This window comes from Oryctolagus cuniculus, chromosome 12, assembly GCF_964237555.1.
Source record: "Oryctolagus cuniculus chromosome 12, mOryCun1.1, whole genome shotgun sequence".
Lineage (NCBI taxonomy): Eukaryota > Metazoa > Chordata > Mammalia > Lagomorpha > Leporidae > Oryctolagus > Oryctolagus cuniculus.
This window is the reverse complement of record NC_091443.1, coordinates 40796505-40821122: the sequence shown is the minus strand read 5'-3', so window position 1 is coordinate 40821122 and position 24618 is coordinate 40796505. Positions and strand designations below refer to the sequence as shown.

Genomic DNA, 24618 nt, shown 5'->3' with positions numbered 1-24618 from the left:
TATTTATTTATTTATTTGAAAGGCAGAGTTACAGAGAAGCAGAGGCAGAGAGAGAGAGAGAAAGTCTTTTATCAGCTGGTTCACTCCCCAAGTAGCTGCAATGGCTGGAGCTAAGCTGATCCAAAGCCAGAAGCCAGGAGCTTCTTCTGGGTCTCCCACACAAGTGCAGGGGACCAAGGACTTGGGCCATCTTCTACTGCTTTCTCAGGGCATAGCAGAGAGCTGGATTGGAAGTGGAGCAGCTGGGACTCGAACCAGCACCCATATGGGATGCCAGCACTGCAGGCGGCCGCTTATCTGCTACACCACAGCGCTGGACCTGGCAAAAAAAAAAAAAAAAAAAAAAAAAAAAACTTTGAAAAAGGAGCCAGTGTTGTTGGTGTAGCAAGTAAAGTCTTCACCTGCGATGCTGGTGTCCCATAAGGGCATCAATTCGAGTCCCAGCTGTTCTACTTCCAGTTCAGCTCCCTGCTAATGCACCTTGGAAAAAGCAGTGGAAGATGGCACAAGTGCTTGGGCACAAGTGCTTAGGGGGGAGACTGGGAAGAAGCTCCTGGCTCCTGGTTTGGCCTGGCTCAGCCCTGGCCATTGAGGCCATCTGGGAAATGAACCAGCAGATGGTAGATCTCTTTCTCTCTCTCTAATTCTGCCTTTCAAATAAATAAATAAATCTTTTTTAAAAAAATCACAAACCTCTGTAAAGATCTATTGTATTCTCTGCATGCCTAGAGATCTTGAACAGCTCATACTTCCTTTCCTTCTTCCGGCCACCACCCTTCCCCACACGCCTCTCACTCTCACCCTCCCCTCCCCCAACCTGGGAGCTTTCAGAAGCAGAGATTTGAGCCAAGTGACCTCTTGAGGTTTCTTTCTGCTTTGTGATTCAGAAAACGCATTGAATTATTTACTCTTTCACGTTATAAAGCCGCAATCTTAAGTCATTTCCCTGACCTTGCTATTTACCCAATTTCCTTAGCCTTGCAATTTTCTAAAAAGGAAAGTCAGACAAACATGTGTATCCTCATTTTTAAAGCATTTTGGCACCATACACAAAATCCTAAATTATCAAAAATGATTCTTATCCCCTCGTGTTTAACTGAACAGAGACCTCGTAGAAACTTGGCATTGGAGGCCTTTGAGATTCCAAAGAATCTCATTGTCCCCTGTCACACTGCAAGGCTGAGACAGCAACCATTACAAAATACAGCTATGGGGGCTGGTGCTGTGGCGTAAAGGGTAAAGCCACCGCCTGCAGTGCCAGCATCCCATTTGGGCGCTGGTTTGAGTCCCGGCTGCTCCACTTCTGATCCATCTCTACTATCACCTGGGAGAGCAGAAGATGGCCCAATGTCCATGGGCCCCTGCACCCAGCAGCCATTTGAGGGGTGAACCAGCAGATGGAAGACATCTCTCTCTCTGCCTCTGCCTCTTTGTAACTCTGCCTTGCTTCTTCTTCTTCTTCTTCTTCTTTTTTTTTTTTTTTTTTTTTTTTTTTTTTTTTTTTGACAGGCAGAGTGGACAGTGAGAGAGAGAGAGAGAGAGAGACAAAGGTCTTCCTTTGCTGTTGGTTCACCTCCAATGGCCGCCATGGCCGGCGCACTGCGCTGATCTGAAGGCAGGAGCCAGGTGCTTCTCCTGGTCTCCCATGGGGTTCAGGGCCCAAGGACTTGGGCCATCCTCCACTGCACTCCCGGGCCACAGAAGAGAGCTGGCCTGGAAGAGGGGCAACTGGTTCAGAATCCAGCACCCCGACTGGGAGTAGAACCTGGTGTGCTGGCGCCTCAGGCAGAGGATTAGCTCATTGAGCCGCGGCGCCGGCCATAACTCTGCCTTTCAAATAAATAAAAATAAATATTAAAAAAAAGCCAGATGTGGGGTAAGAGCATAGTGATATCCTTTTAAAAATTAGTCTGTTTTTTATTTTTATTTACTTAATCTGTTTGAGAGGCAGAAAGAGTGAAGTCTTCCATCTGCTACTTCACTCCCCAAAGCTTGAGGGCCAGGGACCAGGGCCTTACTCTGGGTCTCCCAACATGGGTGTCAGGGACCGTACTGCATAGCCATCGCCTGCTGCTTCCCAGGGTGCACATTAGCAGGAAGCTGAATTGGAAGCAGAGGAGCTGAGACTCAAGTTCAGCACTCCAGTACAGGATGCGGGTGTCCCAAGCAGCAGTTCCAGGGGTGTGGTACACTTGAGGAGCTAAAGGCCTTAAGTCAGGCTGGTGGGACCCGTGGTCTGGAGGCCTCCATGGAGAGCTGTGGAGGAGACCATCTCAGTGTTCTCCAAAGCTCACTCTTTGTTTCCTCCATATTCCCCAGTCCCCACACACATGGGAGCGGCTGTGTGACTCAATTCAGTGAAACATGACTGCAGATGATGTGTGCACCCACTGTGTGACTACAGTAGTTTATTGCCTCTGTAACAAATGATCAAAACCTTAGTCAAAACCACGCAGATTTATTCTTAACTCTTGGAGGCCCGAAGTTTGAAATCAGTTGCACTGGGCTAAAGCCAGGCTTTTGGCAGGGCTGATTCCGTCAAGGTGCTCTAGGAGGGAGTCTCTCCTTCCCCCACCTTTTCTGCCTTCCAGAGGCTGCCTGCATTCCTTGGCCCAAGACTCCTTCTTTGTATCACAGAGAGAGAGAGAGGCAGAGAGAGAGAGAGAGAGAAGTCTTCCATCCTCTGGTTCACTCCCCAAATGGCTGCAACGGCTGAAGCTGGGTCAATCTGAAACCAGGAACCAGGAGTTTCTTCCAGGTCTCCCACATGGGTACAGGGGCCCAAGGACTTGGGCCATCTTCTACTACTTTCCCAGGCCATAGCAGGGAGATGGATCAGAAGTGTAGCAGCTGGGACTCAAACCAGCACCCATGTGGGATGCCAGCACTGCAGGTGGCGGCTTTACCTGCTACACCACAGCGGCAGCCCCAACCAGCATCACTTTCAAGAGAACACTCAAGGATGTGCCATGACGGCCAGGTTTTCCCTGCATGATAGTCTACAAACACCTTCAGTTTTAACTTTAGATTAAAGTTTCCTAAAATTTAGGAAGTGTTGCAGTCTGGATTGTTAGGAGACTATAAAAGTTCTGAAAATCCACTAGAAAAACCATAGGATGGAAATAAAAAATAATCCAGGTCACAAAGAAGGCTTCAGTGGTCCCTGGGGCCCAGGGACAGGTACCTATAGTGTCCAGCATCACAGGGAAGTGAGCTGGTATCAGAGGCGGGGGGTTCCGGGGAGGCTGGACTGGGGCCATGGAAGCAAAGGCTCTCTCGTCCCCCACTTCAGTCTGAGCAGGGCTGTTAACCCACCTCAGGGACACCTCTCACGCTGGAGAGTCATTCAGCCCTCAGCAGCGTCTCACTTCTGCCGTGGCATTGCTGTCCTGCAGCAAGACTGTTTAATACATAATAGATACAAATCTTATCCAAAAAAGAAAAATAAAGTGAAAATTCTTGCAAACCCCGCCCAGCAACACCAATTCCTGTTCTAAAGTGAACTCATCACTCATGCTGCTAAAACCTCACCACATCTTCACTGGAAACTGAGACCCAAGATGGAAACTGAATTTTTACCCCAAAAGGAGAACAGAATAAATCGAGTCACTTGAGGTTTGTGGCAGGGATGGTTTCGGTGATCATGCGTACAGGGGGAGGGGAAGAGGAAGCAGGGGTGTAAGAAGTGAAGCTGAGTGACAGAACACATTCGGTCCGGCAGATGTTTGTACAGAGGGCATAGTGGAACTGCAGGAAAAGCTCCAGGTGGATTCCAGTGTGCACATCTGGAACACCAGACCCCCTCCATGGCAGATCCAAGAGCAGGAAGCTAAGGGAGGAGGCCATTCCTGACATTCCAGTTTTAGAAGCTCCACGTCAAAGATGAGAGTGGCATGTGGCGAGATGATGCCCGGGTGTCCAGGGGCACCATAAGCATAGTCTAGGGAGATGGTCAGTGTGGCTCCCTGACCCACACTCATCTGGGCAACCCCTTCTTCTCAGTATCAGATCACTTCCTGCCTGCCCAGCATAAACTTAAAGGGCTTGTTTCTGTTCCGGGGGGAATTGAATTTCTTTCCCTCTTCAAACATCCCAATGTAGTGCACCATGCAAATCTGGCTGCACTTTGCAGGAGACAGTCTCCACCTGCACTCCCATGGTGGCTGCGGATGCTGGGCAGGTGGAGAGGTGGACTGAGAAGGGACCTGACGGTGGCTCCATGGCTCTGCTAATCCTCGGTCTTTTTATTTTATTTATTTATTTGACAGTTAGTTATAGCCAGAGAGAGGGAGAAACACAGAGATAGGTCCTCCATATGCAGGTTCACTCCCCAAGTGGCTGCAAACAGCCAGAGCCGAGCTGATCCAAGCCAGGAACTTCTTCTGGGTCTCCCACATGGGTGCAGGGGCCCAAGGACTTGGGCCATCTTCTGCTGGTTTCCCAGGTCATAAACAGAGAGCTGGATTGAAATAGGAGCAGCCAGGACACAAACTGGTACCCACAAGGGATGCAGCGCCGCAGGCAGAGGATTAACCTACTGCTCCTCAGTGATAGCCCCAGTCTTTACATCTCCTACTTCTTCCTCTTCTTACCTCCTCTAAGGGGCCTAGTGATTACACTTAGAGCCTACTCAAATAACCCAGTATAAGACCCACCTCAAGATCTTTCATTTGTCAAAAAATTATTTATTTATGTATTTGAGAGTCAGAGAGACATACGGAGAGAGACAGATAGACAGACAGACTGCCCATCTGCTGCTCCACTCCATGCCCACAACAGCCAGGCCAAAGCTGGGAGCTGAGAACTCCATCTGGGCCTGCCGGATGGATGGCAGGGACCTGACTACTTGAACCTCTGTTGCCTCCCAAGGTGGGCATGAGCAGGAGGTTGGAATCAGGTGTGGACCTGACACTCAAACCTAGGCACTCCAAATGGGACTCATGTGTCCAGAGCCGGTTCCTAACTGCTAGGCTAAATACCTGCCCCAAGATCCTATGGTTAATCACCCTGCAAAATTCCTTTCCCAACCTAAGCAATAGTCACAGATTCTGGAGATTAGGATGCGGACCTCCTTGGGGACTACCATGTGGCCTACCGCACTGATCCATGCTTGCCAGCTGAATGAAGAAAATGATGAAACCAAAAGAAGCAAGAGACATACACAGCAGAAGCAGCCTGGGTCCTGAATAACTGGCTAGACCAGAGGTCCTTGGCAGACAATACTGGGGAAAAAATACATTCACTGTGTCAAGCCACTATGGTAGATTGAATTATTGGCCCCAATTCTTCAACCCTCCCTACATCCATACCCTTGCCATGGCCTCACTGTGGGCATGGTGCACTTTCTGGCCTCTGTTCTTGGGGTCTGACCCAGTGGCTTGCTTTGGCCAACACATGCAGGGAAGTGACACTGTCCCCTGGCCCGCAGATATGGCTGTGCTTCTACTTGTATTCACTGGTCTCTGCCACTGCCTTGAGCCCAGTCTAGATCCTCCTAATCCTGCCAACCCACAACTCTATGCTTCATAAACAAGAACTGATGTTTTAAACCAATATATATTAGGGTAGCTTACTAGATAGCAGTAATTGGGTAATGCAAACACTGAGATTTTCATTTATTACAACAGTCAGACTAAAACAAGCCCTGGAAGAGTGACAGAGGGTCTGGAAGAACAGATTGCTGAGCCAGAGAGTGGGTGGGGAGCTGGAATCTATTATTCCAGTGGAGTAGCAAGATCCAAGGTCTGACAGCAGAAGGGAGAGGCCGAGGTCACTGGAGGTAAGCAGATTAAAGATAAAGACAGAGGGCCAGCCCTGTGGTGTATCTGGTTAAGGCCCTGGCCTGCAGTGCCAGCATCCCAAATGGGCACCAGTTTGAGTCTCGGCTGCTCCACTTTTGACCGAGCTCCCTGCTAATGGGCCTGGGAAAGCAGCTGGAAGAGCACCCGGGAAAGAGATGGCTCCAGTGCTTGGGTACCTGCACCTATGTGGGAGACCCAGAAGAAGCTCCTGGCTTTGGGGAGTGAACCAGCAGGTGGAAGACTTCTCTCTGTCTCTACCTTTCTCTGTAACTCAACTTTTCAAATAGAGAAAATAAATCTTAAAAAAAAAAAAACACCAAAAAGATAAAGACAGAACTTGAGGTGCAGTGGGAAACTTGTCACAGGCCCACTGGATGAGGGCTGGTCTTGAGACTGCGAAGTGTGACTTTGAAAAGAAAAAGCTTTAGAATTGCTGGGATAACCCTGTGCAGAGTAGCTTGTCTTCATCCAAGAAAGCAATTTCACAGGTGATACAGAGAGCGGCAGTCAGCACACTAGCCAAGCTTGATGAAAATACACCTGACAGACCAGGTGAGCATCTCAAGATAGAAATGATAGCCCGGCCGGCGCCGCGGCTCTCTAGGCTAATCCTCCGCCTTGCAGCGCCGGCACACCGGGTTCTAGTCCCGGTCGGGGCAACAGATTCTGTCCCGGTTGCCCCTCTTCCAGGCCAGCTCTCTGCTGTGGACAGGGAGTGCAGTAGAGGATGGCCCAAGTGCTTGGGCCCTGCACCCCATGGGAGACCAGGAGAAGCACCTGGCTCTTGCCTTTGGATCAGCACATTACGCCGGCCGCAGCGGCCATTGGAGGGTGAACCAACGGCAAAGGAAGACCTTTCTCTCTCTCTCTCTCTCTCACTGTCCACTCTGCCTGTTAAAAAAAAAGAAATGATAGCCCAGGCTGCTTTAGACTGCCTGGTTCTAGCCAATTCTAGTCCCGGCTGCCCCTCTTCCAGTCCAGCTCTCTGTCATGGCCTGGAAAAGCAGTAAAGATGGAGTTTTATAGAAATGCCTATAGGCCCATCATTTCTTCTCCCCACTCTCTCTTCTGGGATATTGCGGGATTTCTGAGTGTGTAATTTGTAGCATTCTTCCCAGGGCTTTATCAGCGCAGTTATTAGATCTAATAGCCCTTGGTGTAGGGCAGGGAAGATTCCCCTAAGCACCCCTGGGAAAGGGCTGGGACCTATCTAACCAGGTTGTTGGTTGTGGGCACGTCTTTTGATGTGCAAATGCTAGTCTGCTTCCAAAGTGTGCTTCTGCACTTCTTCCTCATTGGACGGCACAAAAATTCACAGTTTTCTCTATAGCTCCTCTCACACATAGGCTGATGTCTGCCTGTTACTAATGTAAGTAGGAGGGGAGGATTTCCCCCTAACTCCTGTTCTGTGAAGGGTTAGGTAGCAATGGAGAAGTGAGGTCTTTACTTGGAAAGAAAAGCTGCACTTACCTCCATTGTCTAAGCCAGGCTTTCACAACAAAAAGAAAGGCAAGAGGACGGTGCAGGCTCCAGTAAGCCACAGATACAGGGCAGACATCTGGGGAGGTTATTAAGCTGATGCTAGGGATGCATGCACCCCAGTGACTCTGCTTCTGATACAGCTTCCTGCGGTTCGGTGGGAAGTTAGACATTAGCCTGTGTGTGAGAGGAGCTGAAGAACAAAAATGAGAATTCTGGGCTCTGAAGCAGACCAGCCCTTTTTAAGATGGGTCCCAGACCTACCCCAGGGGCAGCTGGGGGAAATCTTGGGGAGCTGTTAGTTGCAATAACACAACACTGATAAAATCCCGGGCAAAGAATTCCACAAACCAAATGCTCAGAAAGCCCTCCATCCAGCAGTATCCCAGAAGAAGGAGGAAGAGAGAAGAGAAACACTGGTCCATACATATAAAAACTCCAATGTCTCTTCCAGGACGGTGCTTAGAGGCAGCCACAATGGTCCAGCGTTTGACGTACCGCCGGAGGCTCTCCTACAATACAGCCTCCAACAAAACCAGACTGTCCCGAACTCCTGGTAACAGAATTGTTCACCTTTATACTAAGAAGGTTGGGAAGGCACCAAAATCTGCATGTGGTGTGTGCCCAGGCAGACTTCGTGGGGTTCGTGCTGTGAGACCTAAAGTCCTGATGAGATTGTCTAAAACCAAAAAACACGTCAGCAGGGCTTATGGTGGTTCCATGTGTGCTAAATGTGTCCGTGACAGGATCAAGCGTGCTTTCCTTATCGAGGAGCAGAAAATTGTTGTGAAAGTGTTGAAGGCACAAGCACAGAGTCAGAAAGCTAAATAAAAACATGAAACTTTCAAGTAATTAAAAATCAAAAAAAAAAAAAAAACTCCAATGTGTGGGCACTGTGGCATAGAAGGTAAAGCTACTGCCTGTGATGCTGGCATCCCATGTGGGCACTGATTTGAGACCCAGCTGCTCCACTTGTGATCCAGCTCCCTTCTAATGGCCCGGGGAAGTATCTGAAGACAGCCCAAGTTCTTGGGCCCCTGCACCCATGTGGGAGATGTTGATGGAGCTCCTGGCTCTTGGTTTTGACTTGGACCAGCCCCAGCCTTTGCAATCATTTGGAAAGAGAACAAGCGGATGGTAGAGCTCTCTTTCTCTTTCTTTTTCTCTTCCTCTCTCTTTGTAACTCTGACTTTCAAATAAATAAATCAGTCTTAAAAAATAAAAAACCTCCAATGTGAATGCAGACTGGGTTCTCAGTTCTTTATTGAGTTGCTTGCCTCTTCATTAAACTTTGCTACCTTGCTTACTGACACTCTTTCCCATGTCTGAAATTCTTTTCTTGCATGAAGACAAGGACCTCTGTTCCAGCCATCTCTAGTAACACTGTTAATGCACACCCTAGGAGGAAGCAGTTGACAGTTCAAGTGACTGGGTCTCTGCCATTCATGTGGGAGACCCAGACTGAGTTCCTGGCTCCCAGTTTCAGCTTGGCCCAGCCTAGACTCTTGCAGGCACTTGGGGATGAACAGGTGGTTAGAACATCTATGTCTGTTTCTCTGCCTTTCAAATAAATTTAAATAGAGAGAAGGAGACAAAGAGAGAAGAGCAGACAGTCGGTAGCATGAGGAAGGCTTGGCCTGACATTGCTGGTTTTGAGATGAGACCAGCAGGTCATGAGCCAAGGAATGCAGCCAGTCTCTAAAAGCTGGGAAAGGCAAGGAAATAAATTCTCCCTTAGGGCCTCCAGAAGGAATGCAGCTCTGCCCACACCATGATTTTAGTGAAAACTCTTCCTTACACATGACCTCCAAAACTATGAGCTAATGTAGTTGCATTTTCAGCCTCTGAGTTTGTGGCAATTGGGTACAGCAGCAATAAGGCACTAATACACACGGCATTCCTCAATTTTGTGAGCTATTCCAGGATCTGTCCAATAAATCCTCCTTTTCACTGGATGGAATTGGGTTTTGGTCCCCTGTAACCCAGTTCCCAAGATCCCTGATTATACAACAGTACTGATCTCTAGGGACAGAAATGTTTGCCATAAATTAAACCTTAAAGATGCCATGCACTATTTCTTCAGTATAATGACTGGACAAGAGAAATAAAAGGTACTTTGCAAAGTTTTTCACTTATCTTAAAGACAAGTGGAAAGAGAAAGAGAAATAGAGAAGGGGAGAGAGATCTTCGGCTTACTTGTTCACTGCCCAAATGCTCACAACAATCAGGCCTGGGCCAGGCCAAAGGCAGGAGCCTAGAATTCCATGTGGGTGGCAGAACCCAAGTCAGAGAGCTATCATCTGTTGCTTCCCAGGCACACGAGCAGGAAACTGGATCAGAAGCAGAGCTAGGACCGGATCCCAAGTACTCCAAAATGGGATAAGGGCATCCCAAGAGACAGCTCAAGCCACTGTGACACAATGCTTGACCTTTAAATTTTTTTTAAATTTATTTTCATTTTATTTGAAAGGCAAAAGGACAGACAGAATACTATCTCCCATCTGCTAGTTCACCCCCTAAATGCCTGTCAGAGCCAGGAGCCTGGAGCTCTATCAGGGTCCCCAACATGGGTGGCAGAGACCCACTGACACTGAGTTATCCCCTGTTACCTCCCAGGGTGCACATTAGCAGGAATGCTGGGATTAGAAGCAGACCAGAGCCAGGACTCAACCCCAGGCTCTGTAGGAGACATGGGCATCTCAAACACAGCACCAAACCCCCACCCCAGAGCAGCCTTTAATTTGAGGCTCATTTGAACGCAGTTCTGGGGCAACAGGTTTCTGAGGACTGGAGCTGATGCCCTGATTGTGAGGTTTCTCCTCCCCGGCACTGGAGGAGGGAAGTGCTGCCAGTCTCACGGGTCAGCCCTGGCAGTCACTCCACCTTTCCTTGGCCTTGGTACATGCTGATCAGGACTGAGTAGAAGACTCGGGGAAAACGCACTTCAGATCTCCAGAATTCTCTCTCTCCATGACTCTCCTCGGTAAATTCTGCCACCGTCATTTGCTCAAATTACGAGCTCTGTCTCCTCGACTCAGTGCATCTCAGGGTTCCTCCTCTCTTCCCCTCTTTGTGCTGCTGTCTGCAAACTCTCCGTGGCAACAGTGAGACTCAGCTCTTCTGTTTCTTCGCAGGAAGCACTGTCCTGTGCTGCCTTTTGTCTGTCCAGTGTCTGAAACTGTTGTTGCAAATTTTTTGTTTGTTTGTTTTAAAATTTTAAAGGCAGGAGAGCAAATTTAGTTCCTGTTACTCTGTTAGCAGTAGAAAGCAGAAGTCCCGGGGGCCATATTCCAATCACAGATGTGCTATTTTTTCCTCTGAGCAAGTTAGTTAACTTTTTTTAAAATTTCTTTTAAAGATTTTATTTATTTTATCTGAGAGAGTTACAGACAGTGAGAGGTAGAAAGAGAGAAAGGTTTTTTTTTGTTTGTTTGTTTTTGACAGGCAGTTAGACAATGAGAGAGAGAGAGAGAGAGAGAGAGAGAGAGAGAGAGAAAGGTCTTCCTTCTTCCGTTGGTTCACCCCCCAAATGGCCACTACGGTTGGTACATTGCGGCCGGTGCTCTGTGCTGATCTGAAGCCAGGAGCCAGGTGCTTCCTCCTGGTATCCCATGCGGGTGCAGGGCCCAAGCACTTGGGCCATCCTCCACTGCACTCCCGCGCCACAGCAGAGAGCTGGACTGGAAGAAGAGCAACTGGGACAGAATCTGGTGCCCCAACCGGGGCTAGAACCCGCGGTACCGGTGCTGCAGGTGGAGGATTAGCCTAGTGAGCCGCGGCACCGGCCGAGAAAGGTCTACCTTCCATTGGTTCACCCCCCAATGGCTGCAACGGCCAGAGCTGCGCCAATCTGAAGCCAGTAGCCAGGGGCTTCTTCCCAGTCTCCCACATGGGTGTGGGGGCCCAAGGACTTGGGCCATCCTCCACTGCTCTCCCAGGCCATAGCAGAGAGCTGGATTGGAAGAGGAGCAACCGGGGCTAGAACCCTTGCCCATATGAGATGCCGGCGGCGCCACAAGCAGAGGATTAACCTACTGCACCATGGCACCGGTTGCAAGTTAGCTAACTTCTCAGACTTTACTTCCTCTAATTTTTTTTTTTTTTTTAGGATATGTTTGTTATTTATTTGAAAGGCAGAGGGACAGAGAGAGAACGAGATCTTCCACCTGCTGGTTCGCTCCCCAAATGCCTGCACATCTAAGGCTGGGCCAGGCCAAAGCTAGGAGCCAGAAGCTCATCTAGGTCTCCCCTATGGGTTGCAAAGATCCAAGTACTTGAACTTGCTGCCTCATGGAGTGTGCATTAATAGGAAGCTGAAACCAGAAACAGTGCCAGGATTCGAATCCAGGCACGCCAACATGTGATGCAAATGTCCCAAGTGGCAGCTGGGCCACTGTGCCAGATGCCAGCCCTAGATTTTAACATTTCTGAATTTTACAAATCCAGTCCATTCCTTCTAATGGAGAGGTCATCCTGTAACTCATTCACACTGCAGCCTCTAGGCATCGTGCTGCAGGCCATCAGAGTGCCCAAAGGCATGGGAGCAGGCACCCCACCCTCAGGGGACCTTGCAACTCACAGCGTCCCAGCAGGAAGTGGGTCAGTGTGCCCTCTCCTTGCTAACTTGTCTTCAGGCCCTCAAATTCTCATTCGTTTCTTACATAGCAATTTCGTTCTTTTTTTTTTTTTAATCGGTTCCAGGCCATCCAACTTATTCCCAAAGGGCCTCATCTCTATAATTAATTTTAAAACGTGCACCTAAACTTCATTAGCTTTAACTAACTCTAGGATGAGTTTTATTAGCCACTCCTCTCCCTGCCACTACACACACACACCATGTCCATGGTGGTGTCAAGACAAAGGCAGGTGTCCTTCAGTAAATACGTTTGAATTATATGAAGACAAAAACAGCTTTCTTCAGGAAAGTAAATGGTCTTCCGTGGATATGTGAGAGATCATATGTCATATCCTGTTCATTACAAAACAGAAGTAGTGCGTCTAAAGTAGTTTGCTAAAGTACTTAAAATTAAAAATGCTTACCCATCAGATGCATTTACAGATGCATACACATGGCAGAAAGCCAGCACGCTCCTGCAAGAAAACAGGATGTTCGCCCAGCTCAGTAAAGCACGTGTATTGTCCGAGTCATCACATTTTCAAACAGACCAGGGGAAGCAAGAGACATGAGCCCCATCTTCCACATCACGTATTTCTGCAATTCCAAGATGCACTGACAGCCTTTAGGGGAAACCGAAAAGGCTGTGAATGTAATGTTCACACCCACTGTGAAGCTACATTCTGGTTTCAAAAGTTTGAAAGGCAAGCGATAAAAAGGTATCCGAGGCCGGCGCCGCGGCTCACTAGGCTAATCCTCCGCCTAGCGGCGCCGGCACACCGGGTTCTAGTCCCGGTCGGGGCGCCGGATTCTGTCCCGGTTGCCCCTCTTCCAGGCCAGCCCTCTGCTGTGGCCAGGGAGTGCAGTGGAGGATGGCCCAGGTGCTTGGGCCCTGCACCCCATGGGAGACCAGGAAAAGCACCTGGCTCCTGGCTCCTGCCATCGGATCAGCGCGGTGCGCCGGCCGCAGCGCGCCGGCCACGGCGGCCATTGGAGGGTGAACCAACGGCAAAGGAAGACCTTCCTCTCTGTCTCTCTCTCTCTCACTGTCCACTCTGCCTGTAAAAAAAAAAAAAAAAGGTATCCGAGAAGCACTTGGAAGTGGCTCAGTCCTCTACTGCCCAGCTATCGATATACTGAAGAAAAAGCCATTTGATCATACTGCTGCTAAATAAATGCAGTAGTCTTTCAGATAGAACCAGAGTTTCAATATATTCATATCTAGATGGAAGCTTAATTAAATAGTCTCAGTCTAGATTCTGTAGAATGTGGTATATGAAGACTTTGGAGGGGATTAGAATAGTAGAGCCCAACCTCTCTAAGCCTCAGTTATGTTATCTATATAATGGGTAAAATAACCTGACATCCCCATGAGGTTGGTAAAAAAGATTAAATGAGACAATACACACATAAGGTGCTTAGTGAAATGCCTGAAGCATAATACTGTCTACTGTTGCAGAAATTGAGAATTCAACCACAAAGAGAAGTTTAAGGGATTATTTTTTTTTAAGATTTATTTATTTTTATTTGAAAGAGTTACACAGAGAGAGGAGAGGCAGAGAGGCAGAGAGAGAGAGAGAGAGAGAGAGAGAGAGAGAGAGGTCCTCCATCCAATGGTTTACTCCCCAATTGGCTGCAATGGCTGGAGCTGCACCAATCTGAAGCCAGGAGCCAGGAGCTTCTTCTGGGTCTCCCACATGGGTGCGGGGGCCCAAGGACTTGGGCCATCCTCTACTGCTTTCCCAGGCCATAGCAGAGAGCTGGATAGGAAGTGGAGCAGCCGGGTCTTGAATCGGCGCCCATATGGGATGGCGGCGCTTCAGGCCAGGGTGTTAACCCACTGCGCCACAGTGCTGGCCCCTAAGGGATTATTTATTCCTCATATTATTCACTCCAATTCAACAAATGTTTAACAATCATCTACTTCACACTAACAAATTAAGTGAGGGCTAACATAGAAGGAAATACAGAAGAATGCTGTGGTTGTTTTCAGAAAAAAGAGCAGATGAGACATATTGGCTCTATTTAATTTTACTAACTTAATCTTGAGTTGAAATATGGAGAAGGGTGAGCACTATGGCACAGAGGGTTAAGCTGCTGCTTGGGATGTCTGCATCCTATGTCAGAGCACTGGTCTGAGTCCCAGCTACTCTGCTTTCCATCCAGCTTCCTGCTAACACACCCTAGGAAGCAGCAGATGATGGCTCAAGTACTTGGGCCCCTGACACCCATGTGGGAGACCCGGAAGAAACTCCTGGCTCCTGACTTTAGATCTGTCCAGCTCTGGCCATTGCAGCAGCCATCTGGGGAGTGAACCAGTGGATGGACAACCTCTCTCTCTGTCTCTCCCTTTCTCTGTCTGTAACTCTACCTCTCAAATAAATAAAAGGTCGGTAGATGGGAGCTGTGTCAAGGCAACAGAGAACAGAGGCCACTCTCAGAGGGACAGGCTGTATGGTGTGAGCAGGGGTGCTTGGGGAAGTTCCCTTCCAAAGATGACTTTCCCCCCCGTTTTCCCACAGAATCAGAGACCCCAGCAGTCCATGACTTCAGGAGTCCCTCACTAAGAACACAACCTTGTGTAGCTTCCATTTGCCCCCAGATCCACTGACCTCTGCCGCCAAACTCAATGCCTTTAACTTCCAGCCAGGTTCAGCCAGTGGAGATTCCTAACAGAGACCAGAGAGAGAGAGAGGTAATGCGCGTGAGTGTTATCGCCCAGCTCTCTTCCTGATAAGTCAGCCTGGGCTGGCTGGGTCCCTGGTCAAAGGTCACTGCTTCTCTCAACACAGGTCTCTCTCCCTGGCTCTTAAGAACCTACTTAAAAAAAAAAATCCACTCCCTCCCTTCATCCTTCCAGGGCTACAGACGGCAAAGGCTCTGACACTGCTCTCCCTGAAACTGCACACACCTGTGGATCTAGTACCTTCATTAAACTCACCTGGAATTATCCTAACTGGCGTGCGCCATCTGTTTCCTCCTTGGACTTTGGCAGCTACAACTTGATTATCGGCTGTAAACATCCAATTAGCATTAGTGTATGAAACTAGGAGGGAATGGCAGGCAGGACAAATACCTCTTCTTGGAAGTAAAAGAGAAACAGCACCACACAACAGACAGAGCAAGTGGTTTGGGCCTGGATCTGTTTGAGTTCCGGATCGGCAGTCTGCAAGCCCTCTGGGCCTCGTTGTTCTCTGCAGACTGAGGGTTTTTAAGTATGTCTGTAACTTTCAATTTGTGTCCTACAAAACCCCACACAGTCCCACAGAGGTGCGCCAGGGTGCACTCACCTGAGCAGGGAGAGAGCAGAGAGAGGCAGACAGCTTCCTTTCCCGGCTTCAGCAGGGCTGCTGCTGTCTGCTCATGTCCTGTATGGAAGGAGATGGCACGAGATCTGACCCACAGCACACCTGCGGAAATCCGCCAAGGACAGACTAATAACAGACGAGATATTGCACCTGCAAATTAAAAGTGGGCTGCACACATGCTTGTGTGTGTGTGTGTGCGCGTGTGTTTAAAAAGCAGTTTGGGGCTGGTTATTGTGGCACAGCAAGTTAAGCCCCAGCTTGGGACACCCATGTCCCATATAGGACTGCCTGGGATCTAGTCCTGTCTCCGCATCCAATCCAGCTTTCTGCTCATGCACCTGGAAGGTAGCAGGTTATGGCCCAAGCAATTAGATACCTGCCTTCCACATGGAAGAACCAGATGGAACTCCTGGCTCCTGGCTGCAGCTTGACCTATACCGGGCTGTTGTGAGAATTCAGAGAGTAAACTAGTAGATGGAAGACTCTCTCTCTCTCTCTCTCTCTCTCTCTCTCAGTTGCTCTGCTTTTCAAATGAATAAATCTAAAAAATTAAAAAAAAATAGTTTGGCTTTCTGCCCTCCGTGTATCTGAGGCCCAGGGTGGGGGGGAGAACATGCGCCCTCTCTCCTCAAGGACCCACTGCAGGCAGGCGTCTTGGGTGGAGGGGGCGGCAATCCAAGGCAAAGCCTGGGGCAGTGGGAACCAGCCCAAGTTCCTGCACACCCAGCAGAGGCGAGTGGGCAAGCTAAGTGCAGGAACAGATCTCAGGGTCAGCTCTGGAGCTCACAGACTTAGCACAGTGGGGAAGCACACGCTCCTGGGTGGGGGCTAAGCCTTGTCTCATTTTAATGTTAAAAAGAACGGAGCCCTGTCTGTAGAAGCGACACCTGTTGCTGCACATGGGCAGTGGATAGACCGTGATGGATGTGGAATAAATGGATGCCTGAAGACACAAATAGATGCTGGGTAGCATCAAATCAGAAGATAAGGCTTCTGCTGGTGACGCACGTATGAAAAGCAGAGAGGGCCGGCGCCGTGATTCACTTGGCTAATCCTCCGCCTGCGGAGGGTTCTAGTCCCAGTTGCTCCTCTTCCAGTCCAGCTCTCTGCTGTGGCCCAGGAGGGCAGCGGAGGATGGCCCAAGTACTTGGGCCCTGCACCCCATGGGAGATCAGGAGAAGCACCTGGCTCCTGGCTTTGGATCAGCGTAGCGCCGGCCGTGGCGGCCATTTGGGGAGTGAACCTACGGAAGGAAACCCTTTCTCTCTCTCTCTCTCTCACTGTCTAAAACTACTTGTCCAAAAAAAGCAGAGAGATTCCCCACTGGCTCCGAGGGCCGAGGAAAGTGGGCACGCCTGTGCTTCCTAGGGCCTTGGCGCTTCCTTGGAGGACTTTCAGGAAAGGCTGTTAGCCATAAGCAAGAGGAGAAGCAAGGAAAGAAACAGAAAACACCAATCTCAAGTGATGCATATGATGTGCTTCAGAAAGTGTAGAAATGCATATTATTTTAAAAATGCATGGATTTGAAATTTTTTGCACCAAAACACATTTTTAGTTTCATTTTTCCATGAACTTTTTGAAGTACCTTTGCGTTTTTTTCTTTGGCATTTTTTTACTCTTTATGGTTGAATAAGCTCAAAGCAAGACTTAAATAAAATTACAAAGTAAGCTCAATGGATTTTTTAAAAAACTTTTTATTTTGAAATAATTATAGATTCACAGAAAGTTAAGAATCTAGCTACAGAAAGGTACTGTGTACCCTTCAACAAAATGAGTTTTTAAATTATTGTTATTATCTTATTTATTTGAGGGAGAGAAACTTCCCATCCACTGGTTCACTCCCCACAACAGCCAGGGCTGGGCCAGGCCAAAGCCAGGAGACAAAAACTCAAGCTGGGCCTCCCACATGGGAGTCAAAGACCCAAATACTTGAGCCACCATCTGCTGCCTCCAGGGGTGGTAGGAAGCTGGACTAAGAAGCAAAACAGAAACTAGAACCCAGGAACTCTTATGTGGAATGTGGGCATCCCGAGTGGTGTCTTAATTGCTATGCTAAATGCCTGTCCAAACAATATATTGCTAAAATGTAAAATTTAGGGGCCAGCATTGTGGTATAGTGAGTAAAGCTGTCACCTGCAATGCCAGCATCCCATATGGACGCCGGTTCAAGTCTCGGTTGCTCCACTTCCAATCCAGCTCCCTGCTAATGGCCTGTGAAAGCAGTGGAGGATGGCCCAAGTGCTTGGGCCCCTGTCATTCACCTGGAAGACCCAGGGGAAACTCCTGGCTTCAGCCTGGCCCATCCCTGGCTATTGTAGCCACTTGGGGAGTGAACTAGTGGATGGAAGACCCCTTTCTCTGTCTCCCTCTCTGTGTAACTCTGACTTTCAAATAAATAAGTAAATATTTAATAAATAAATAAATAAATAAATGTAAAATTCAGTTAAATAATTTTGGACCACAATTCCATTTCCTGACTCTTCTGAAATGCTGGATCCAATAGACATCATTGATCACATTTAGGATGGCATCTCAGGCTGGCGCTGCGGCTCACTAGGCTAATCCTCCGCCTGCGGTGCCGGCACCCCAGGTTCTAGTCCCGGTCAGGGCGCCGGATTCTGTCCCGGTTGCTCCTCGTCCAGTCCAGCTCTCTGCTGTGGCCTGGGAAGGCAGTAGAGGATGGCCCAAGTGCTTGGGCCCTGCACCTGCATGGGAGACCAGGAGGAAGCACCTGGCTCCTGGCTTCAAATTGGCACAGCGCGCCATCCGTAGCGGCCATTTTGGGGGTGAACCAACGGAAGGAAGACCTTTCTGTCTCTCTCTCTCTCACTGTCTAACTCTGCCTGTCAAAAAAATAGGCCGGCGCCGTGGCTCACTAGGCTAATCCTCCGCCTGCGGTGCTGGCACACCAGGCTCCAGTCCCGGCCGGGGCGCCGGATTCTGTCCTGGTTGCTCCTCTTACCAGGCCAGCTCTCTGCTGTGGCCTGGGAGTGCAGTGGAGGATGGCCCAGGTCCTTGGGCCCTACACCCCATGGGAGACCAGGAGAAGCACCTGGCTCCTGGCTTCAGATCAGCGCGGTGCGCCGGCCGCAGCGCGCCTGCCGTGGTGGCCATTGGAGGGTGAACCAACGGCAAAAAGGAAGACCTTTCTCTCTGTCTCTGTCTCTCTCTCACTGTCCACTCTGCCTGTCAAAATAAATAAATTAATTAAATAAATAAAATAAAGAATGGCATCTCAGACATGAAGAATCAAGGTAAGACTTTAAAAAAGTCTTTGCTCTCCTTCAGATACACCTTCAGAAGAAGGTTGTAGGGAAACTTCAGGAGATAAAGTATTACATTTAAGGTGTTTGAATAATTTGAGTCCTCTGAAACCATTAGCTGCCTGACTTTCTAGAAGATAACCAGTAGAGGGCACTCTAGGATTTACAGACTGCAGAAAATGCAGATATTCCCCCTCAGGAATCAGCAGTGCCTGCCTTCACCTTTTATCTTCAGCAAGATATTTTCATCTTATTAGGAGCTTGCCCACTGAATTATTGTTGAATGACTTTCTTGGTGATAAAAACTAAAGTTTAATATGCAATATTAATGAATATTACACAAATAATTTAAAAATAACTTTAAGAGGGATGAAGGTTTAGCATTATGGTTTAAGATGTCTGCATCCTTTATTGAAATACATGGATTCAAGGGGCCAGCACAGTGGCGCAGTGGGTTAATGCCCTGGTTTGGGGCGCCGGCATCCCATATGGGCACCGGTTCGAGACCTGGCTGCTCCAATTCCTGTCCAGCTCTCTGCTATGACCTGGGAAAGCAGTAGAGGATGGCCCAAGTCCTTGGGCCCCTGCACCCACGTGGGAGACCCAGAAGAAGCTCCTGGCTCCTGGCTTCTGATCAGCACAGCTCTGGCCATTGTGGCTATCTGGGGAGTGAACCATTGGATGGAGGACCTCTCTCTCTCTCTCTCTGCCTCTCCTTTCTCTGTGTAACTCTGACTTTCAAATAAATAAATCTTTAAAAAAAAAATACATGGATTCAAGTCCTGGTTCTGCTTTCCATTCCATCTTCCTATTAACACCCATTCTAGGAAGTAGCCGATGAAGGCCGAAGTGCTTGTGTCCCTACTACCCAGGTGGGAGGCCTGAACTGAGTGCAGTAGGTAAATGGAATAAACTGTGGTACTTTAATATTATCCACTGCTAAAAATAAATGACTTATAAAGCCATAAAAGGACATGGAGACACCTTAAACACATATTACCAAGCAAAAAAAAAAATCCAAGAGGCAACATAGTGAATGATTCCAACTATGCCATTCTGGTAAACACAGAACCACACAGAGACAGTAAAAGGATAGGTGGTGGCCCAAGGTTAGGAAAGAAGGGGGGAAGAAAGGGTGGAACACAGAGGATTTTTAGGGCAGTGAGTCTGTTCTGTATGATACTGTAATGATAAACGCAAGTCATTATTTGTTTGTTCCAACCTGTAGAATACACAAAACTAAGAGTAAACGCTAACGTAAACTGTGGAATTTGAGTGGTGATTTGCCAATATAGGTTCCTTGACTGTGACAATATGGACTACTCTGGTGCAGGATGTCAACAATGGGGGGAGGCAATGCAGGGTGGTATATGGATCTCTCTAGACCTTCAGCTCAAAACTGCTGTGAACTTAAAAAATAAAGGTGATTTAAAAAGAATTCTGGGTGCTTGTATCAGCATTCCCCAATTACTCAGCATGTTCTCTGAATCAACCACTTAATTCTGTAGGGCTCCAGGTGATAATATACCCATGATTACTAAAATGTCGGTGGGGCAGGTGTTTTACATAGCAATTAAGGTGCCACTTGGGATGCCTGCATCCCATATTGCAGTGCCTATGTTTGAGTCCCATCTCCACGTCTGACTCCAGCTTCTTGCTAATAAGCACCTTAGGAAGCAGAAGGTGCTGGCTCTGGTGGTCTCTTCTACCCCTTTGGGAGACCTGGATCGAGATCTAGGCTCCACTTTGCTCAGCCTGGCCCAGCTGTGACTTTTGCGAGAATTGGAGTGCAAATTTTGGAGAGGGAAGATCTGACTATGGCGGGTTGTCTCTGTTTCTGTCTCTCTGCCTTTCAGATCCATTTTTAGAAATTAAAATTGAAAAAGGAACACCAAGATTTCTGGGGGCAGGCATTGTGCCACAGTGGGTAAGCTGCTGCTTGTGACATCTGTATGTCTTATCTGAGCATCTGGTAGGAGCCATGGATCCTTCCCTTCTGATCCTGCTCCCAGCTAATGCACCCGTGGAGACAGAAGGGGCTAATCCAAGTACATTGGCCCCTGACACCTGCATGAGAGACCCAGATGGAGTTCCAGTCTCCTGGCTTCAGCCTGACTCAGCCATGGCCATGGTAGCCATTTGGAGAATGAAGCAGCAGATGGAAGATCTCTCTCTCTCTGTCTCTCTCTCTCTGTCTCTCTACCTCTCTGTAGCTCTGCCTTTCAAATAAATAAAAATAAATCTTTAAAAAGGGCTTATTTTTTCAAAGATTTATTCTGTTTATTTGGAAGGCAGAGCTACAGAGAGAGGGGGAAAGACACAGAAAGAGGTCTTCCATCCACTGGTTCACTCTCCAAATGGTTGCAATGGCTGGGGCTGGGCCAGGTTGAAGCCAGGAACTTTATTCGGGTCTTCCATGTGGGTACAGGGTCCCAAACACTTGGGCCATCTTTTGTTGCTTTCCCAGGTGCATTAGCAGAGAACTGGATCAGAAATGGAGCAGCCGGGTCACTGGCCAGCACCCATATGGGATGCCAGCGCAGCAGGCGACTGTTTAACCGGCTATGCCACAGCATCAGCCCCAAAATAAAGGTTTCTTACTCTTGTACACGCTTGCCTGAATACACATTCATTGCCTGGACCCAAATGCAATGTGCATGTCCTGCCACAGAGGCCTTTAATTAACCCTTTAAAACACCCACATGCTCTGAGAAGCCTGGCAGGAGAGCAAAGCTTGCTGTGTTCCACCGTTCAGAAATCGCGGACCAAAGGATTAGCATGTTCCCTGCGAATACCCAGAAGCTACCAGAACTTCACCAGGAATGAATCTCCACGTGCTACAGATGCAGCCAAGTTCTTCTGCAGGAGGGAGGCAAGCTAACATCGGCTAAAGAGTTAGACTGAGTCAGCCACTTGCTGGGCACTTTGCACACACGAGCTCATGGCCTGTCTCTGGTATGGTGCTTACCTTGTTGCAGGCTGTGGACATGGCAGTGGCTCGAGCACCCACAGTGAGCTAGCGACAGGGCAAACCCAGATGTTTCTGGCTCCGTGCGCCTTTCTTCAGGGGAGCTAAATGGCTCTGTCTTCAGACACTCTGCTGCGGTTTTCCTGGCATTGGCTGTAGCTGCTCTCCTTGGTGGCGTTCATTTTCAGTGATGGTTAATTCTCTATATTTTAGAATTTGCTTTCTTCTTGCACTATGCCTGTGTTCTTATGAAAACTCTCCAAAGCCAAGGTAATAGAAGCTTTTCTTTTTTATAGAAATAACTTTTATTGGGGACAGCTCTGTGGCATAGTGGGTTAAAGCGCTGGCATCCCATGTGGGTGCCAGTTTGAGTCCTGGGTGCTCCACTTTCTATCCAGCTCCCTGCTAATGCTCCTGGGAAAGCAGAGGAGGATGGCCCAAGTCCTTGGGCCCCTGCACCCACGTCGGGGACCCAGAGGAAGCTCCTGGCTTCAGATCAGATCAGCTCCGGCCATTGCAGCCATTTGGGGAGTGAACCAGCAGATAGAAGACCTCTCTCTGTCTCTGTGTCTCTGTAACTCTTTCAAATAAATAAAATAAATCTTTAAAAAAAGAAAAGAACTTTTATCCAGGGGTTGGGTGGAGCTAGAGGGAGCTGGTGAGGACAGCGAATGGGGCCTGGTTTGTTTGGTTTTTTGTTTTGTTTTTTTTTTTTTTTTTACTCTGTATAGTTCTGTGATAAATGCTTGACTATTTTATGATTAGAATGCACTCACACATTAGTTTTTTTCTTAGAACAGAAGGAAAAAAGGATCTTTCTAGGCAAATATGTGAAAACACTAGAAAGAACCACGGCGCCGTGAATATTCTGTTTTTATGATATATTCCTAGTAATTAGAAGATAAAGAGCTCTATTGAGAAGAAGAGAGAGGACCAAGTTCTCAGTATACAGATGTGTGATCCTCTCTGTCCCGCACACCCTACACACAGAGACACAAACAAAGGCTCGTCATTGTTTCCTCTCGTGGCACAGCGATGACTAAGTGGCTGAATAAATCATCTGGGGTGACCAAAACTTCATCCCGGTCATTTGACACCGTTGAGGGGAGACTATGCTGGAAATGTGCAGCTGTTCAGATCCCTGCCACCCCCACTTTCGGAGGAGTAGGAGAGCAGTGGAGTCCACAGTCTCTAAGTGAAATAGCACGTTGATTTTAAACAGTTATCCCATCGGTGTGACAGCAAAAATATGTTTTCCCCTTCCTTCTCCAAAACTCCGGCACGGTTTTCATAACAAACCAAAGGCAAAAGTTGCAAATTTTTTTCGGGGTTCAATTTGCAATCCAGAGCCTGTCGAATTCTTTCAAGGTAGCAGAAACGGCTCTACAGTGATGTTTGCAGCAGTGAATGCAAGTGCTGGGGGTTACCTTCGTAGCCATGGATAAGGATTTAATCATCTCACCCTGTGATTCAGGATGTGCTGAAGAGTGGGCACAGCAGAGTAAGGGGCAACAGAGCAGCACACGCTGGGCCCCCTCTTCTGTGGCTCACTCTGCCTGAAAGTGGGTTAGAATTCTGTGCCGTGAGAGCTCTGTTTATTCTAGCGATTCTGGGGAAACGTCCCTGTGATGTGGCAGGTGCACATCAAATCTGTTTTCAACCTGCAACAGGTGGGACGTCATTTTTCTCTTGCTCACACTACCAGCTGAATAATCAGGGATGCCTCCTGTAGAGAGCAAATTTGGTACACACATGCACACACACACATATATGCACACACATAAATGCACACACATATCTGCATACATTGATATCTGTATCGTACTCCTGTGTGTATGTGTGTACATATGTGTGTGTGTATACACATACACTTTGGGGTGGAGAGTCATATGCCTTAAGAAACAGGGCCAGGAAAGCAATGGAGGATGACCCAAATGCTTGGGCCCTTACACCCAAATGGGACACCTGGATGAAGTTCCTGGCTCCTGATGTCAGCCTGGTCCAGCCCTGGCTACTGTGGCCATTTGGGGAGTGAACCAGTAAATAGAAGATCTCTCTCTCTCTCTCTCTCTCTCTCTCTCTCTCATCTCTGCCTATATATAACACTACCTTTCAAATAAATAAAATAAACCTTTTTTTTTCAGGGGAGAGTGGGAACACAGTCCCCCACTACCACAAATTATGTTTCCCGCATTTGGGGAAATCGCAGAGGTCAGCACATCCGGAGTGCAATGGATAAGCCTCGCCCTGGGAAAACCACCTTCGTGATCATGGTGTCTCCCCTACCAGGTAATTATAATAAAATAAATCTGAAAAAAAAAAAAAAGAAAGAAAGAAACTGAGGGCCTACACAGCACATTTTCCTTCTGCCTGCCTTTCTGATTTTCCTCTCTGACCGTTTTCAGATCCTCGCGCTCCTGGCCGCTAGGCTTGTTCGCCATAAACTTCAACATCCTTGTGTGACCGGTACTCACACACACTCTGTTTAACCAGCTGAGCAGATTTGCTGCCGTCATGATGACTCCGTTGTGTTCACCCACTTGCTATTTTTATTTCATTCTCTTGGCTCTGCACACTTTCTGGTCACTTGGCTTGAGGGAGGGTCTTAACCCATCGAGGACGGTTGCCTCCTCTTCGATCAATAATACAGAAACGGGTTATTTTACATAGCACGTGGGCGAGCGCTGGGGCCGGTGTGGAGCTGGTCCTGAATGCTGTCAAGGACACAGATTCTTTCCGCTGGCTTCCTGGCCTTCCCCACCCAATTGGCTTTTGTTCCCCTGCTTGTCCCTCACGGTCTCCGGGGCAACTTCTCTTCCTGAGGATTATTCCTGGACTTTCCCCCGCAGCCCCAGGGCCTGCTCCGGTTTCCTTACCTTAGGCAGTCTGGCCTCAGGAGATCTCCGTCTGGGGCTTTGCACCTCTAGCCTGGCCTCACCCTGCCCCTCCCGAAGGTTATCTGATCTGACGCCAGCTGGCATCCCTGCGGGGGCCCCAAGCTTTTGGGAATTGAGTCAATCAAAAAGCTCAAGGGTGGGGCTCCTTGCCCTTTTCCTAATCTGTGCAGCCCTTTCCTTGGGGCCTCCAGGGAGGACCCCCACCCGGGCGCCCTGGGTCTTCTGCGTCTCCAGCAAGCCCTGCTACTTCGCTGGCCTAGAGGTCTCCCAAGGTTCAGACTGGCCTT

At 48.5% G+C, this 24618-nt stretch overlaps 1 protein-coding gene, 1 long non-coding RNA gene, 1 other non-coding gene and 1 pseudogene across 4 annotated transcripts in view; 1 reads left to right on the top strand and 3 right to left on the bottom strand.

Annotated features, from left to right (window-relative positions):
• Positions 1–24400, bottom strand: part of LOC138844632 (uncharacterized) — a 29754-nt gene extending 5354 nt beyond the window's left edge. The window contains exons 1-5 of one of the 2 annotated variants that reach the window (XR_011380763.1): positions 24311–24400; positions 15186–15263; positions 14837–14908; positions 14508–14564; positions 12321–12371 (exon numbers count right to left, since the gene is read on the bottom strand). This is a non-coding gene — a long non-coding RNA (uncharacterized lncRNA). Of the gene's footprint in view, positions 1–12320; positions 12372–14507; positions 14565–14836; positions 14909–15185; positions 15306–24310 lie in introns of those variants that run through there. The other variant, XR_011380764.1, reaches the window with a different exon arrangement.
• On the bottom strand, positions 3607–4158 carry LOC108178358 (peptidyl-prolyl cis-trans isomerase FKBP1A pseudogene; annotated as a pseudogene).
• Positions 7728–8157, top strand: LOC100354714 (large ribosomal subunit protein eL34). The gene has a single exon (XM_002718133.5). The coding sequence runs from the start codon at positions 7758–7760 to the stop codon at positions 8109–8111; it is 354 nt and encodes a 117-aa protein (XP_002718179.2). The 5' UTR covers positions 7728–7757; the 3' UTR covers positions 8112–8157.
• Positions 23576–23731, bottom strand: LOC127484035 (U1 spliceosomal RNA). Its single transcript, XR_007910816.1, has one exon. It is a non-coding gene; the product is annotated as a U1 spliceosomal RNA (small nuclear RNA).
• Positions 24401–24618: the final 218 nt, after the last annotated feature.

Excerpts from the sequence above, each read along its gene's own strand:
- LOC100354714 (XM_002718133.5), top strand. The coding sequence starts at position 7,758 with ATGGTCCAGCGTTTGACGTACCGCCGGAGGCTCTCCTACAATACAGCC.